Source organism: Halichoerus grypus, chromosome 4 (assembly GCF_964656455.1).
Source record: "Halichoerus grypus chromosome 4, mHalGry1.hap1.1, whole genome shotgun sequence".
In the NCBI taxonomy this organism is placed as follows: Eukaryota; Metazoa; Chordata; class Mammalia; order Carnivora; family Phocidae; genus Halichoerus; species Halichoerus grypus.
Window position 1 is genome coordinate 180,223,514 of NC_135715.1, and position 17,539 is coordinate 180,241,052.

The 17,539-nt window shown below is 36.4% G+C and overlaps 1 protein-coding gene across 2 annotated transcripts in view; it reads right to left on the minus strand.

Annotated features, from left to right (window-relative positions):
- The window catches only part of CUL3 (cullin 3), a 91,951-nt gene that overhangs the window by 5,429 nt on the left and 68,983 nt on the right, over positions 1–17,539 (minus strand). For both annotated transcript variants that reach the window (XM_036098723.2, XM_036098724.2), the window contains exons 9-14: positions 16,681–16,851; positions 15,973–16,080; positions 11,042–11,166; positions 10,519–10,615; positions 9,051–9,185; positions 2,767–2,953 (exon numbers count right to left, since the gene is read on the minus strand). In XM_036098723.2, coding sequence (XP_035954616.2) covers positions 2,767–2,953; positions 9,051–9,185; positions 10,519–10,615; positions 11,042–11,166; positions 15,973–16,080; positions 16,681–16,851 — 823 coding nt within the window. The remainder of the gene's footprint in view (positions 1–2,766; positions 2,954–9,050; positions 9,186–10,518; positions 10,616–11,041; positions 11,167–15,972; positions 16,081–16,680; positions 16,852–17,539) is intronic.

The following is a 17,539-nucleotide window of genomic DNA, read 5'->3' on the forward strand; positions in this document are numbered from 1 at the left end:
TGGGGTACATATGTATCTAGCTGTATCAGGGAAAAGGAAAGGGCAAGTGGAACGTGACTGGTGGTGGTGGGGAGGACTGTGAACAATGGAAACTGCTGTGGATTACAACAAATCTAATTCTTTTCAAAGGCTGTGTTATTTGAGTAATACTTTTAACTTCTTTGTTTGAACTTCTATTACGGACTATAGTAAAGGCAGAATTAGGTAAGGACAGAGTCTCTGAATCTTTGACTATGAGCCAAAAGGCAAGGATGTATTTTGACAACTTAAGAAAACCTGTGTGGTCACAATACTTATCACAGAGAGAAAATTTTAATGTATACAAAACATTTTTAAGAGTCATGATAATCTAAGTAATATTTCAAAATGAAAACATTATTTCTTTCCAGAATTTTATAGCTGAAAAGAACTTTAAGAGATCATCTAGTTGAATTCCTTGTCATATATAACTGTATTCCTATTTTAATTAATTTTTTTTATTTTTTATTTTTTTTTTAAAGATTTTATTTATTTATTTGACAGAGAGAGACACAGCGAGAGAGGGAACACAAGCAGGGGGAGCAGGAGAGGGAGAAGCAGGCTTCCTTGTCCCGCTGAGCAAGGAGCCCGATGCGGGGCTCCATCCCAGGACCCTGGGATCATGACCTGAGCTGAAGGCAGACGCTTAACGACTGAGCCACCCAGGCGCCCCTATTTTAATTAGATTTAAAGTACTATATACACACACACACTTAACATCAAAATTTTCTATTTTTTAAAAAGATTTATTTATTTATTTGAGAGTGAGCAAGAGTGAGATTGCGGGCGGCGGTGACAGAGGGAGGAGGGAGAGAGAATCCCAAGCAGGCCCCACGCCTAGCACAGACCCTGACTCAGGGCTCAATCTCACAACCCCACGATCATGACCTGAGCTGAAATTGAGAGTTGGACACAACCGAATGGGCCACCCAGGCACCCTTAAAAAATTCTATTTTAATTAGATCTAAAATACTACACAAAGACCACCACCACCCAAAATTAAAAATCCATGAAGAGAAGACTATTTTTTTGATGACAATAATAGTATCTGAAAATATTACTGCTGGACATGATGGAATCTGGGCTTACAAAGAGTTACTTATTTAGGGTAAAGCAGGGTGAGGTTTGGTAATTCAGATATATGTATATCACCACATATCTTCCTCTAAATCTAGGATACAAATAAGTCCTAAAATCCAAAACCTGTATCTGCCTAAAACTATAAAGTCTTATGTCTTACACTAGGGAAAACAAATATTTTATTTCATAACTCTCTTTAATGTAGTTCTATTTCATTTTCAATTTACATCTGTGTCCAAACATGGGGCCATTTTGGTGATGAAGATACAATGATATGGTCTGCAACCATGGGACAAAGCAGGCAATGCTTTAAAAGAGACACCACTCTGCTTCAGAGGGCATACAAATCCAATCAGGGTCAAAAAGGTCAGCAGAAGTGTGTATGTAACGTTTCTGAATGAATGTAGTCTGGAAATCAATTATATATTTGACATAAAAATAATTTTTAAAAGACCTCATCTTTTTATTAATGTATAATGTAAATACAATTTTTTAAAATCAAAAGAACTGCATCATTTTAAAACTTACTTTAAAATACTATTTTACTACATAGACTACATACATAGCTGTAATGGATGAAGTCAGCCCTGGGAAGTTTATCTAATACTAAATTTGAAATCAGGGAGCAAACTATATTAGAATTTTATTTTATTATTTTTTTAAAGATTTTATTTATTTGACAGAGAGAGACACGAGAGAGGGAACACAAGCAGGGGGAGTAGGAGAGGGAGAAGCAGGCTTCCCGCGGAGCAGGGAGCCCCATGCGGGGCTCGATCCCAGGACCCCGGCATCACGACCTGAGCCGAAGGCATACGCTTAAGGACTGAGCCACTAGTGTTAGAATTTTAAACATCAGTAAAGGTAAAGTGCCTTTTCCCCTTCATGTACATAGAAAACACACACCATACATTATGTTAAATATATAGTAGGATGTTCATTATTAATTAAAAATAAAAACATACTAAAAATTGTTCACAATAGGATCATTTCTGTTTTTAGAAGGATAATATGGGTTTTAAAGGTTTTGAAACTTAAAAGACTATCTACTAAACATAAATAGCTGCATCTGAAAATCACACTGGATAGATAACCCCAACTTTGAGAAATCTGTAAATCAGTTTTAAAAATAGATGTCATTAGTTAACTCAGCCAGTTAAAAAGTTATTTTGTAACTACCAATATATTAACAAAATTTTATTTCCTTCTCGAAAACCATATAGAAATAAGTACCCTGTTCACACCACCAATTACTTTTTTAAATGCTTCCTGAACTTGGATTCAACTGTATTTTGACAGGAACACATATGAATAAAAACTACTTAATTCCTTAAGCCTATGTGTCATGCAGCACCAGAAAAGCATTACTTTTTTTATTTTTTATTTTTAAGACTTATTTATTAGACAGAGAGAGAGAGTGAGCACAAGCAGGGGGAGCAGCATGCAGAGGGAGAGGGAGAAGCAGACTCCCCGCTCTGCAGGGAACCCCATACGGGACTCGATCCCAGGACCCTGGCATCATGACCTGAGCTGAAGGCAGGACACTTAACAAACTGAGCCACCCCGGCGCCCCAAGCATTATTTTTTTTAAAGACAGAAATCCAACAGATAATAATTTCTTTAGAGGAAAAAGTATCATTTTTCTAAGAGGAAACATATAATTCCAGATACCTGTTTGAATCTTGACTCTGTGTAGTTTGGATGTGAACTGATCATTAACTGTGAATATGTGGCCGTTTTCTATTTCCTTGGACTTGGGCTCTTTTGTAAGAACCCGCTGTGTTGGTTTACCACAGGCGAGGGACTGCAGAGCTCTAACAAGTTCTCTTTCGGGGATATCCGTCTCTTGTTGAATTTCCTGAAATTCCATCAGATTGACATAATTAGACTTTTTGAAAGATTACAGATTAGTTAATTAGTAAAGTAAAACTGACCAAGCAGGAAGGAGTTAGAGAGAGGTATTAAAAAGATAATTTACAACAAAGAACTCCCTTTACAACAAAGAATTAGGACCCTTCACTAAAATCTCACTTATTTGGAGAAACTATAGAGAAAATGGTGATTCAAATTACAAAATATTGAAAAGACATGTACTTTTTTGTTTCAGAAGATATAAGGCCTGGTCTAAAAATGTCATCCAGCAGAGATTATTACTGACCTGCTTTAATATTTAGGTAAAAATAAAGTGTTAACCAACATAGCACTGCTAATTTTAGAAATACTCTACAATCTTCCTCCCAAGTTGATCCACACTACTTCTGCTCAGCAACTTCCTTCATAGAAAGAAGCAAAGTGAGCCTGAGCTAAGGCTTTCTATCATACAATCAAAATTTATAATCCAAGTTGACTGTATTTACTGCCTGTATGACCAAATGAAAAAAAAATTAAATATCTGATAATTCTAGAAAAACATGAAAAACAGTTAAGAAATCTGTTTTGAAGTGCAGGTGATCATTTTTGCAACATATCATGGTATGAATAAAATGTAATACTGAAAAAAAAGCAGTATGAAGAATGAATGTGTAATTTTTTGGTTCATTATGTGCCTCTTAGGTCCATAGGACATTATGAGAATTGCACACGTATATGATTTGGTTCCTACACGTCTACAGGGATGTATGATGCCACAAAGTCTTCACAGTAGGATATATCACTCTGATTTACTATCCAGAGCTATTTCTTTCTCAAAAGCAGCTCAGGAAGAATAGGCATGAAGATGGGGACATTGATTATGTAACTGATCTGGAGAGTCATTCTCTCTTTCACAAATCTGAGCAACAGCTCAAGTTGCTCTAAAGGACTGTCAGGTAAGTGAGGATTGAGAGCAATTTAGTGATGATGAGGCACATTCCTTTGCCTCAAATGATCTCTGTATGTCTACCTATGTTAGCCATTTCAAATGCTATAAATGTTAATTCCAGCAAGTTAAATAGGTGCTGTTATATTAGAATGTTGATTATAATTATTATGTACATGCTAAAGGTGACTTATTTACATATGTTATTGCTTAATCATATTCAAAGAACCAGAAATACCTTCTTAGGTGATATTTTACAATTATAGATCATTCCCGTAGGGAACTATTGCAATTCGGCGTGCATCCTTTATGACTTTTCCTACATATCTACATACACACACAGGAATACAAATACACATGTATGTAACATGAACATGCCCATTCAGACAGTGGTATTAATGTTAAACATAAATGGAATACCTCCTCTGTAACATGTAAATTTCCCATCTGGGCACATTTGCCCTTTCATATTCTTTTGCTTTTATTGCCCTTTTGCTGGAAGTCTTCTACCTTTCTTGTTAGAATGATTCCTAGGAAGATTATGATTCTTATTTAAAATATAACTTTCCTCATCTCATTTTCTGATTAACTGATTTATAGAAAAGTTGATTTTTCAAATGAACTCTCCTCAATGTTCTCAGATGATTACACACTGTCTACAAATTTTGTCAACTCCAGGTATTTTATAAAACTTTTTTTTTCTTGGTGTGTTAGTTAGGACTTATAAAACAAAAGTGAGTAACAGTAATAAGGGCAGATATCCTAAAGCTTGTTCCTAACTTTAATGGGAAGAGGTCTAATATTTTACTACTAACTACTGCTTGCTTAGGTCTCTCATCAGATATATCCATATGACATTAAAGGCATTTCATTCTATTGTTAGGTGGTTAAGGGTCCCCCATATCCTGGAAATATGAAACGAAGACTTGACTTCTACAAATGCTTTTTGTACATCTGTAGAAATCATTAATTGGTCTTCTCCTTGAAATGTCTGGCAAGACAGCATGTGGTTGGTTAACTTAATTATTATATAATAAAATCTTAACTATATTTTAACAAATTTCTTCTTTGTATTAAAGGAATAAATCCTATTTGGACACACGGAATCATTCTTTCAATACACTGCTGAATAGGACTAGCTAATATTTTATTTAAGATTTGTGCATTTAAGGTTGAATAACCTATAGCTTTTTCTTTTTTGTAGTCTCCTTGTTCACTTTTAGTAATAAGGTTATGCCAGCCTCAGGTATTTCCCAAGAGCAATCTGGGTATTTTGTTTCTGAGTTCAAAGTTCTCTGTAAAGCTTTCAATTTTAATTTGCTAATTATGAAATCTTCTATATCTTCTTTTTTATTGTCTGGTGAGTCAGTACATCTCTGAGGGACTTCTGTGATTGTGAACTGTCTATTTCACCTTGTACTTCAACCACTTTCCTTTATATGATGTGAAATTATGTCACTAATGATTGTTATAACTTCTTAATGAAATATCAATCATCACTGTTGCTTGATCATTTTCTATTTTTATTCTACTGCCTGACATTAATTTTGCTATTGTCCATAATTAGTTTTTATACTTCAGACTCTTTCTCAGAATAATTTAAGAACTATAATAAAGAACATTCAGAAAAATATGTATTAATAATTAATACCCATATCTCTTTCAAAAACCAAATGCTAGTTAATAATAATCCAAGCTATAGACTACCACTTTATGTATGTCCTGATTTTAGCTGTTTTAAATAATATAAACTTCTATTAATTAAAGAAATACATAAAAAAAGGAAAAAGCTTTAGCAGCCTGACTACTGTGGATGAATGTGACACTATGAATAAATGCCACCTTTTGCAGGCAGCTTCCAAGATGGCCTGTAATGATCCTGGTATGTTTTACCCCTGTGTGATCCCCTCACCGTATCAGGGCTGACTTGGGTGATCAAGAAAATCCGAAAGTGACAATATGTGACTTCTAAGGCTAGGTCACAAAGGCACTTCAGGTTCTGCCTGGGTCTCTTGGATGGCTTGCTTTAGGGAGGAGAATTAGCCACCAGGACGCAAGGACAATCATGTGGTTAAGGCCCACGTGAAGAGAAACTAAGACCTCTTTATCAACAGGCGAAATGAACTTGTCAGCCCTGTGGAAGGAAGAGTATACCAATAGCTTAGAAGTGTGTTTTCCAGCCCCAGACAAACATTAGATGACTGATGCCGCAGCTGACATCTTCACAACCTCATGAGAAACTCTGAGCCAAAACTACCCAACCGAGCCCCACCTAAATCTTTAACCCACAGAAACTAGGAAAGAATAAATTGTTAGTGGTTGTTTTAACCCCTAGGTTTTAAGATGTGTTATGCAGCATTAAATAACTAATACACCATTTTACTGAACTCGTAAAAAAACAATGTTGAAGTTTCAAAATCAGCTTCCTTTTAAAAAGTATTAAATACTTTTAACTATCTTCTCCAATTTGTGGAGATGATTTCTGTAAAAGAGCCAGCTAATAATAACTTACGCAGCAGAGTACAATGAAATACATGGTTTGAGTACCAACTTGAAGTGCCTCTCACAATGCCCCTGGTTCAAGATGCAAGCAGCCAAAAGGCTTTAGGAGCCACAGGAATAGCATCCTACATATGCCATTTACACTCAGGCATCTGGTTTGTGACTTAGCTAAAATGTGAAATATTAGAAGAACTTTCTGCTTAATTTTATCCTCTATGTAATGATGCTCATTAGCCTTACTGATCCCAAGCTGGTGGGGAAAGGGAAGAGTAAGCCTGAACCACTAAAATTACTAGTAATTCTAATAACAGCTTTAGAAAATTAGATTATGTTTTTGTTTCTCCCATTACTTTCACTAGGTCTTTACAAAGCAGGACTCTGAAAACCAACATTAGCATTTATCAAGCAGTTTATTTTGTTTAAAATATATTACCCATGGCAGCTGCAGATTACAACAGTCAAGCTGTTAGAGATGATTTAATTCCACCTCTGTTTGAAGAGGCTTACAACTTGAGTAAGGTACTCAATACCTGCTTAATCAATATCCTTGGTACTAAATCACATGTAACTTGTGCTTGACAATTAAGGTTACTCCCTAGGTAAGACATATCTGGAAACAGGTAAGAGCAAAACCTCTTGACTTAGCCACTGACCTAAAACACCTGGGTTTCAAAACATTTCCTTGAGGTGTATCACATAAAAATGTTCATTTAATTATATCTATTACATAAATGGAAGTATAGAGGCAGGTATTAAAATAGGCCTACAATTTAATTTTACTCTAAATTTCGAACTTTAACTTATTGCTACGTTCACCTATATCTGAAAACTGACATTCAACTAAGTATAAATATGGCAGTAATTTTACAGCTTTTCAAAGTATTAATTCTTTATCTTAAATTTAAACTTAAGAATCGCATGATCTTTATTTCCACTCCAATGCACCCATTAAAGGTAAGGGAAAAGACCAAATGAATTTAATGTAATCAAAGGACTTAAAGGAGGAAAGAAAAAAAAGATGGGTATACAAAAGAAATTTGACACTATCACAGTAGTGTAAAACTAGCCTAAGGATAGACGTAGAAATCAATGAAATAGCTCAGAGTGTAGAAACAGACCCATACATACATGGTCAATTGATTTTTTTCATAAAGGTGCCAAGGTAATTTAAAGGGAAAAGAACAATCTTTTTGACAAATGATGATGGAATGAACAACTGACTATCCGTGTGTGGGGGGAAATAAATCTTTATTTCTATTTTTTTAAAGTAAACTCTACCCCCAACATGGGGCTCGAACTCATGACTCTGAGGATCCAGTCATATGTTCTAATGACTGAGCCAGCCAGCCACCCAAGGAGGGGAAATAATTCTTAATCCTTAATCTTAACCACATAAAAAAATTAACCTGAAACTGATCATAGACCTAAATGTGAAAGCTAAAACTAAAAAGCCACTTAGAATAAAATCAGAAGAAAATCTTTGAGACCTCAGGGTAACCAATAATTTCTTAGCTAGGATATCAAAAGCATGAGCTACAAAAGGAAAGAAGTGGCAACTGGACTTTTTTAATACTGGAAACTTCTGCTCTTCAAAAAATGTCATTTAAATTAAATGGAAAGGCAAATGACAGACTGAAAATATTCACAGCACATAGGTCTGACAAAGGATTTGTATCCAAAATTTATAAAAAGCTTTTAAACAACCCGATAAAGATAGGAACAGACACTTCACCAAACAGGACATATAAGTGGCAAAGGAACACAGAAAGGATGCTCAACATCTTCATAGTCAAGGAAAGGCAAATTAAATCCACAATGAGATAAAATTACACCAAGTTGAACAGTTAAAATTAAAAGACTACTAAATTTTGCAGAGGATGTGGGGCAACTGGAACTCTCCTACACTGCTGGCAGGAATGTAAAATAGCACAACACTTTGGGACACAGTTTGGGTCTCTTAAGAAGTTCAACGTATCTCTATTCATAACAGCCTAAATCTGGGAACAACCCAAAAGCCCATCAATAGGTGAATGGGTAAAGAAAACGTAGTAAATCCATGTATTAGAGTATCACTCAGCAATAAAAAGGAATGAACTACTGAAACTATACACACACCAACATGGGTGAATCTCAAAAATATGTGATATGTGAGAGAAACTGGACAACAGCAACACATATTCTAGGATTCCATCTATCTGGAATTGTAGTAAGGCAAAACTAATCTACAGCGATATAAAGCGAATCACCGGCAGTCTGAGGACAGGGGGAGGGAACTGACTGCAAAGGAGGATAAAAATTTAGGGGGTAATATTTTGTACCTTGATTGTGATGGCACTTACACAGGTTCACAGATCTGTTAAAACTCATCAAATTATGCACTTAGATGGGACATGTTTTATCATGTAAAACTTTTGCTTCGATAAAGTTGATTTTTAAGAAACTAAATGAAATGTGACCCAATATGTGTATGGTGTTCATACAGTTCCACAGCCCAGTTTTATGCTGTTTTCTCTAATGGTACTCAAAGGTTACTTAATAATAACAATAATACTACTCAAATAATAACTTTAAAGGTTACTCAAATAAGAAAGACTCCAGTAACAGGTGAGAATCAGAAACAATGCAAATGCTTAAAATTTATATAATCAACCCATACCTCAAACGTGTATTTTTCTCTATTATTAAAGAGCATTAATATGGTCATCTGGAAAGTGGAGACCTGCAATATGTGCTTCCGTGTATTAGAGCCAGTTACTTGTGCCCCTCCAACACCAACTTCGGATCCATCTTCCTGTTTCATTTTTTAAGAAATATAAGCAAGATAAAATTATCTCCTGATAACTTTAACTGTATGCTTTTCAAAGACAAGCACTGTAATATCAAACTCTCCCCTTAGCAAAACTACGTAACTTATTCCTACATAAAAAGGCAATGTCACTTAGAAAATGGGTATGTGTATGGGTATGTGTACACACATACACACAGGCACACTAAGTCATTATTTAAGGACTGTCCTTTTTTCCCCATTATGAACATTTTAATGTATTTGAGCAAATAATGAATCAACAATTCCTTATAGTTGTAGCTAAAATTATTTTAACAGTACACAATGGGATAATGGCCTTAAAAGACAACACTGTCATTTTACAAGCTCCCAAAAGTAGCAGGGGTTTCCTTCTGTGTGGTCTGATCACAGCAGGAGATCAAATAACAGCACAGGATGGAGGGAAAAATCTCTGCCATCCTTGGGCCTGTTCCTGCTCTATGATTTAAGTACAAAATAGAAATTTAAGTCTTCATATGAACTGTTTTTTGATCTGTTTAAACTTCAAAAGAAAACATGATTATTTAGGAAAAAATCCACTCCTCTAAAACAAAAGCAAGAATTAAAAGCCGAGTTTTTATCCTTATCTTTCCCACTTACACTCAAATATATAATAGTGTCAAACATTATTCAAGTAAATGAATTGTAAAGAATACTTCCCATTTCAATTAAATATAAAAATCAGAATGTGTAGACACTGACAATATTAAAAAAAAAAGTGTTACAACAGTGACATATGAAACCAGTAGCACTATTATTAAAATATAAAATAAAACTTTTATTTGCTGCCTAAATAACAACTTGGGTATTTTTCCTTAATATTTCTCTAAAAGCTTTTTATTATTTCTCTATTTGAAGGCAAATGAAGGCAAATTCACTAGTGCCTTGCTAATTTTTATAATAACCACTTTATTAATATTTTGTATATCTCACAGATCTTGTGAATTTTCTGGTTTTGATCTATTGGAAATAAGGATTATAAAAGACTGATAATTTTGAAAAGGGACTCACAGCTTTGTATGCTCTCAAATCAATTTACATTTTATTATCTTATGCAATACTGTCTTATTATATATTCCTGAAGGAAGGCTAGGCTACTGATAGAGTCTTCATACTGTCCAATGAAGCTAGCAACTGAGAGAACAGAAGCTAAAGCCAGCTTCCCCTTTTGAGTATTTCAATTGAGTAGTAAAAATAAGAGAAATACATAATTTACCCAGGTCAACAAAAACGAGAAATCAATTCTATAAACTAACTTTAAATTACTTAATGTAAGTGTGTTCAAACTATCAATATTTACCTTTTTAACTGGTCCATAAAAGGTGGCATTGAGATCCGCGGAACCCATATGATGCTGGAGTGTGAGCTGTCGACCGCTGTGTTTGGCTAAGTAAAACCTTTAGCAGATCAAACCAGGTTTTAGAAAATCATATAATTTACACATTTGGAATTATAAACTACAGGGTAACAACCCTTAACAAGCATCTATGTATAATGGAAAGGTTAATTTCTATTAGTATACTTTGCCCCGTGGCCTGCCGCTCAGCTGCCACAATTCATAAGACCACTTTTCTCCATAGTAACCCAGTCATCAATTTACTCTAAGCCAGAGGCAGACATCAACCATGGAAAACAAGCCTCTCCAAAGAGTTTAATGCAACTCATTTTTACATATTAAAAAGCATAAAGAACAATTTTTCCTTTTGAACATGAGGTAAAAAATGGAATAAATTCATCCTCAATCAGGGACACTATTGCTCAAGTTTATTTCAACTTTGGACAATTATTTGTACTTACAAACACAAAGTTTGATCTATGTTTACCTTCTGAATATCTCAAAAGCATGTCTTGGTGCTGGTGGGATGTTGCACTTTGGTGTGGCTGACTGAGTGGGCCAATAACCTGTCGTGAGCACCCGGACTGTGAGATCAACACCACCTAGAGATACCTGTGTGGAAGATAAAAAAGATGTCCCCCTCAAATTAACTAGGATTTGTTTTCCATTCCATATAGACACTGGGTTAGAGTTAGCCAAGTAGTTAGCTCCATGTCCAATATCTAGCAAATAAAACTTACCTTCTTAAAGATTAGATCAGTGTTTTCCAAATTTTAACTATCCTGGCAAATATCTATAATTATTGCTTAAGATGCCGATTTTAAAATAATGACCAAAGCAGAGTTCTTAGTACACGAACAAAGTCTTACTGGTGTCACTGAGAGGAGTGAAGTTTTGGCCCTTATGGTTTTTTATATAAAATGTCAACAGGCCCTATCAGTATCATTTTAGAGAGAATTCTAAATCTTTCATCTTATGGATATTAATCTTTCATCTCAGCTTTTAAATATTTTTACCATCTTAACCTATTTCTACTATCCTGTTCACATTTCAACTACACTGATCAAAACTTTCATGTTTTCACATGTAGTTCTTATTTTAACAACCTCTGCAAAGGACACTGTAGATCCAGTTCTACACAGTGTGCTCTACAGATGCTGGATAATGGATAACCACCTCTACAAAACAGATGCTAGCATTACTGTCATGGTTATTTTCTTCTTTAGACATAAATTTTTTTTTTTAAAGATTTTATTTATTCATTTGAGACGCAGATAGAGAGAGAGAGAGAGAGAGAGAGAGAGAGAGTGTGAGCAGGGGGAGAGGCAGAAGCAGGCTCCCCGCTGAGCCAGGAGCCCGATGCGGGACTCGATCCCAGGACCCTGGGATCCATGACCTGAGCTGAAGGCAGACACTTAACCATCTGAGCCACGCAGGCGCCTCATACATAAATTTTTAAGAAAACTAGAAAGCACATTAATAGGAATTCCTCATGGTGAAATATTATCTTTATTATTGATATTCACAGCTTGTTCTAACCATTTTTCCGTATTTATCTAACCTGGATGATTCATGATACAGATTTTTTAAAAGGGAGGGCTAAACTTCATAAATATCAAGAATACGCCACACTCAGATTCTTCACAAGTATCTACTAAATCACTACTCAATTTTAAAGACGTTGAACTGGGGGGGGTGGGGGGGAGCCTGGGTGGCTCAGTCAAGGTTAAATGGTTGCCTTCGGCTCAGGTCATGATCCCAGAGTCCAAGGATCAAGCCCCACGTCAGGCTCCCTGCTCAGAGGGGAGTCTGCTTCTCTCTCTGCCCCTCACCTGGCTCATGCTCTCTCTCTCTCTCTGTCAGGAAAGGAAAGGAAAGGAAAGGAAAAAGGAAAGGAAAAAGGAAAGGAAAGGAAAAAGGAAAGGAAAGAAAAAGGAAAGGAAAGGAAAGGAAAAAGGAAAGGAAAGGAGAAAGGAAAGGAGAAAGGAAAGGAGAAAGGAAAGGAGAAAGGAAAGGAAAGGAAAAAGGAAAGGAAAAAGGAAAAAGAAAAGGAAAGGAAAAGAAAAGAAAAAAAGAAAAAATCCTAAAAAAACACAACAAAACAGAGGTTGAATTAGTAATCTTAAGATGCCTTAGAGGAGAGAGGGCCACAGGAGGGACTCTTAGACGACGAGCAGAGGTTGGCAGTGGGAGTGGTGCATTTTCAAGTGGCAGTAATGGTGTCACAACTTGGTTTAATCCACCCAAGACAATAAAGTCTTTTCTCCTTTCTCCCATATACTCACACGGCTTGCTCCCTAATCTTCAAATCTTTCCTCAAAACGTCAGTTTTTAAAGGAAGCCTTCCCTGACCACTTTGCCATTACAGATTTCCTCCATATCACCTATCACCAACTAAGGTGCTATATGCTTGCTTATCTTGTTTGTCATCTGTCTCCCAGAATAGAATGGAAGTTCCATCATGGAAGGGAATTAAGTCTCTCTCATTCTCTGCTCTCTATCCAGTGCCCAAACAATGCTTGGCGTGGAAAGCACTTTTCTTTGCTAGATATTTGTTAAATGGAAAAAAACAAAACAAAAAACAAAGAAACTCAAAGAACTATTGCTTTACTGGTTTCTAACTCCTCTTCCTATAGCTTTTTTAGTAATATTTTGAAGACATTCAACTTATATTCAAAGATAGTACATGACAGGGACAAGTATACAGAGACTGAGATATCAGGAAAGTCTGTTGGAATAGGATATGACTTGCTGATATAAACAAACAGAAATATAATAGCAAGCCTGGTTTCCCTGCCCCGTCCCAGTTTTTAAAATAAAAACACAGGAAAAAACGGGCAAACACTTAAAATTTCCTTCAGCATCATAATTAAGATTTATCTAAATAAAATATACCACAAGTATTATTTGAATTTTAAGAGAGCACTTGTTCTATTACTTCTTTTTATTTTTTTTAAGATTTTATTTATTTATTTGACAGAGAGAGACATAGTGAGAGAGGTAACACAAGCAGGGGGAGTGGGAGAGGAAGAAGCAGGCTTCCCGCTGAGCAGGGAGCCCGATGCGGGACTAGATCCCCGGACCCTGGGACCAGGACCTGAGCCAAAGGCAGACGTTTAATGGCTGAGCCACCCAGGCACCCCAATATATTACTTCTAAAAGTAAATGGAACAGCCACTCTCTTGATAGATTTCAATAGGCCAAGAGCACTTAAAGTTAGAGAAAGGTCTGCTTGAGGATTGGTGATATTTTAAAAGAGCTCAAAGATTTCAGAAAGCTCAATATTTGTTCTGATAATTTTGCCACTTTTCATCAAATCTTTCTAATGTAGATTAAGGCTTCGGAAGACTTAAAGCTTAAGATCCTTAGCATAAACACTTAAAAAAAGCCAGTAACTGCAGGCAAATAATGGCCTTACAGTAAGTGGAAACCGCAACCAGATTAGCAGATATGTAACTCTGAGCATCTTGGTAAGTACTCTCACTGCAGTTCAAATTATTATTATTATTTTTTAAAGATTTTATTTGTCAGAGAGAGAGAGAGAGAAAGAGAGAGCACGAGCAGAGGGAGCGGCAGAGGGAGAAGCAGGCTCCCCGCCAAGCAGGGAGCCCGATGCGGGACTCAATCCCAGGACCCTGGGATCATGACCTAAGCCAAGGCAGACACTTAACGACTGAGCCAGCCAGGCGTCCCCAGCTAACAAATTATTAAATATTCTACCACAGAGTGCGAGAGATATTTGAATTATTAAATGAAAAATTCACAAACTTTATAACCAAAAATAACAGGATCTGATAAAATCATCATGCTGAACAACTAGCCCCCTCCCCTTTTTTAAAATGAACAACGGCAACAAAGTGGTCAAGAGTAAAGATCGTAATTTTCTTATCAAAAGACCTTCACTGATCACAGACAAGGTAATTAATTAGACACTTATATAGTAAGAGTGTTGAACCCACCCAGGAACATTTCTCTTACAGATGGTTTATTTCAACAAAATATTTACTCAGACCAGATTATATCCCTAAAGCATTCAATATGTATAGAATTAGTGGAAGAAAAAAATGAACAGGAAAAATAATTCTATTGCATGAAAATATAATTACATTAATGTATCAGAATCAAGCACAAATCTCTATAAACAATCTAAAAAAGAAAAAAAGTATCTAGGATAACCACATTATTCAGCTCATGCCCAACAAAATTTCTATTTGTCACAGACTTGTATCTTTCCTGCTCTCAGCCCTTTTCCACAATAAACTTTATGAGGCAAATCATGTAACTATTTACAATGCGGAGAGACCAGAAGTCCCTCTGAGTCAGAATGCCTTAATATATATATATAATATAAATGTCCATTTCTATAGAATTAGGTATTTTCACATAATCTGTCTGTGATGAGACTGGGAGCAGTGTAAGTGATGGTTTCGTATCTAAATATCAAAGGAATGGGGGTGCCCTGGGTGGCTCAGTTGGTTAAGCGTCCGACTCGTTTCAATTCAGGTCATGATCGCAGGGTTGTGAGATCCAGCCCCCTGTCAGGCTCCATACATGGAACCTGCTTAAGATTCTCTCCCTCCCTCAGCCCTTCCCAACCAACTCCCCCTGCCCTGCATTTTCTCTCAAAAAAAAAAAAAAAGAAAAAAGAGAGAGAGAGAGAAGAGAATCAGAGGTATAACCTCCAAATTTTTTAAGTGGCTGTTACAGGTCTTAATTATGCAGCTGTATACGGTCACTTGAGAAAGAAAACTTTTAAAGAAAACCTGTGGAGTTCTCTCAACTTAAGATGAAGTTGAAAAACATAAAAAAAAAAAAAAAAGAAACAAAATTCTGAACTTCATTAAATCCTCACAAAAACCCATCAGACTCCAAAGCCATGTAAGCTGCAGCTTTACTGCCTTCTGGGAGTCACAATACAAAACCATATTTATAACACATGTTATAAATATGACATAAAAAACGTCAGACCCCTTTATGCTGATCTTACAGATGAGAATACTGAAGTATATAGAGGAAGGTCAGGTAATGATTCTTAAGCTCGCACAATCCTGGGGGGTAAAGTGAGAGAAGAGTACTAAACTCAGCAAGCTTGCCCAAGCCCTGTCTTCTTTCCACAATCTATAATGGTTACAACAGTGGAATCACTCTATCTATTAAATTTTCAGCACATCCCTTCAAGTGGAGAGGATAAACTAAGTTTTGGGAGAATAAGGAAAAAATATTTTAACACTAATAGTTAAAAAAAAGGGCTAATATGGGGGAGAATAATTTTTAAAGTACACACAGACAATACAAATGTTGCCACTAATACCACTTAAAGAAATGACACCAGTTCAGTTTAACATGGATGAAAGTGCGCATTATTGAAGACTTCACATAGACACATACACACAAGGAGCAATTAATGGAGAATCTTACCCCAGTTGCCTGTAGATGCTGCCTGAATTCATCCATAGTTGTGTTTGAGATGCTCATATCCCTAAACATTCCTTCCAGTTTTGATGTGAACTGACATCCGCATTCAGTCTGTGGAAGAAACCGCAAATATACACAAATAAACAATGGATTTTTCTATGAGCAAATATACAAAGAAATAAACTCTCCCACGTAACTGACATCCTTTCTGTATCTTTCCAGTAGCTGCTCTATGCCTGTGGCTACCAAACTTCAGTGTGTTTAAGAGTAACCCATGGATTTTATTTTAAAACGCAGGTTCACAGACTCTTTTGGAGATCCCAATACACCTCACTAAACGTATGGACCCACACTACGTGTTTAATAGGCAGCTCAGGTGATACCAGTACAGGTAGTCCATGGTCCACACTTTGTGAAATGAAACTAAATGGTGACACTCCCTTTCCTATTTCCCTTGCACTAATCCCTCCCCCAGATCTCCATGAATGTATCTCCATGAATGTATCCTGCCACACCAAGAGAAATTCCAAACTCTGAATGTCCCAGAACATAAACAAATCTAAGTGTAACCTGCTCAAAAAATCCAGCTTTATTAACTTAGAGAAATAAGCATTTTAAATCAATTAAATATTTTCTAATCACATGTTGTAGTGTTCAATCATGTGATAAACATTAGTAGGGGCGCATCATTCCAGCTTATATACACCTTACCTTTAACTTAGATATCATATTTTTTTCAGAGTCATCAGAAACACTTTTATTTGTGAGAAGTCTTCTTGCCAAGTGTTGTTTATAATAACGTTCAAATACATCTTTTTCTTGCATAAACCTAAAAAGGACCATTGCCTTATCCAATATTGTTTCTACTTCTTGTTCTGTTAGCTGCAAAATCAATGAAAAGACAATTTAATAATTATAAAACTTTAGTTCTACAAAAATATCACCACAGTTCATCTGCAGTTTACAAACAAGACTGGGGTGCCTGGATGGCTCAGTGGGCTGATCATCTGACTCCTGATTTCAGCTCAGGTCATGATCTCAGAGTGGTGAGATCGAGCCCTGCATTGGGCTCTGTGCTGGGCTTTGAGCCTGCTTGGGATTCTCACTCTCCTCCTGCCCCTCCCCTACCCCCATCTCTCTAAAAACAAAAACAAGACTTGGACAACAAACATAAATAGTCTGGTTGAGAGATGTTGTCAGGAGGGACCCAGTTTGAGAATGTGCCTCCTACTTCAGAGTAGCACCACTCCCTCATCTAGTGCAGCATGGATCAGGGACTGGAATTCCCTTTCCTAGAGGGCTACCACTGAATGGAGCAAATGAGGGGATAATGGCTGGATTAAAGGATGACTGAGAACAAATGAAATGAAATTTTTTTTTTTTTTAAGATTTTATTTATTTGAGACCACTGAGCAAGTGAGAGAGCACGAGCTGCGGGGGTGTGAGGGGCAGAGGGAGAAGCAGACTCTCTGCTGAGCAGGTAGCCCGATGTGGGGCTCGATCCCAGGACCCTGGAATCATGACCTGAGCCGAAGGCAGAGGCTTAACCGACTGAGCCACCCCAGTGCCC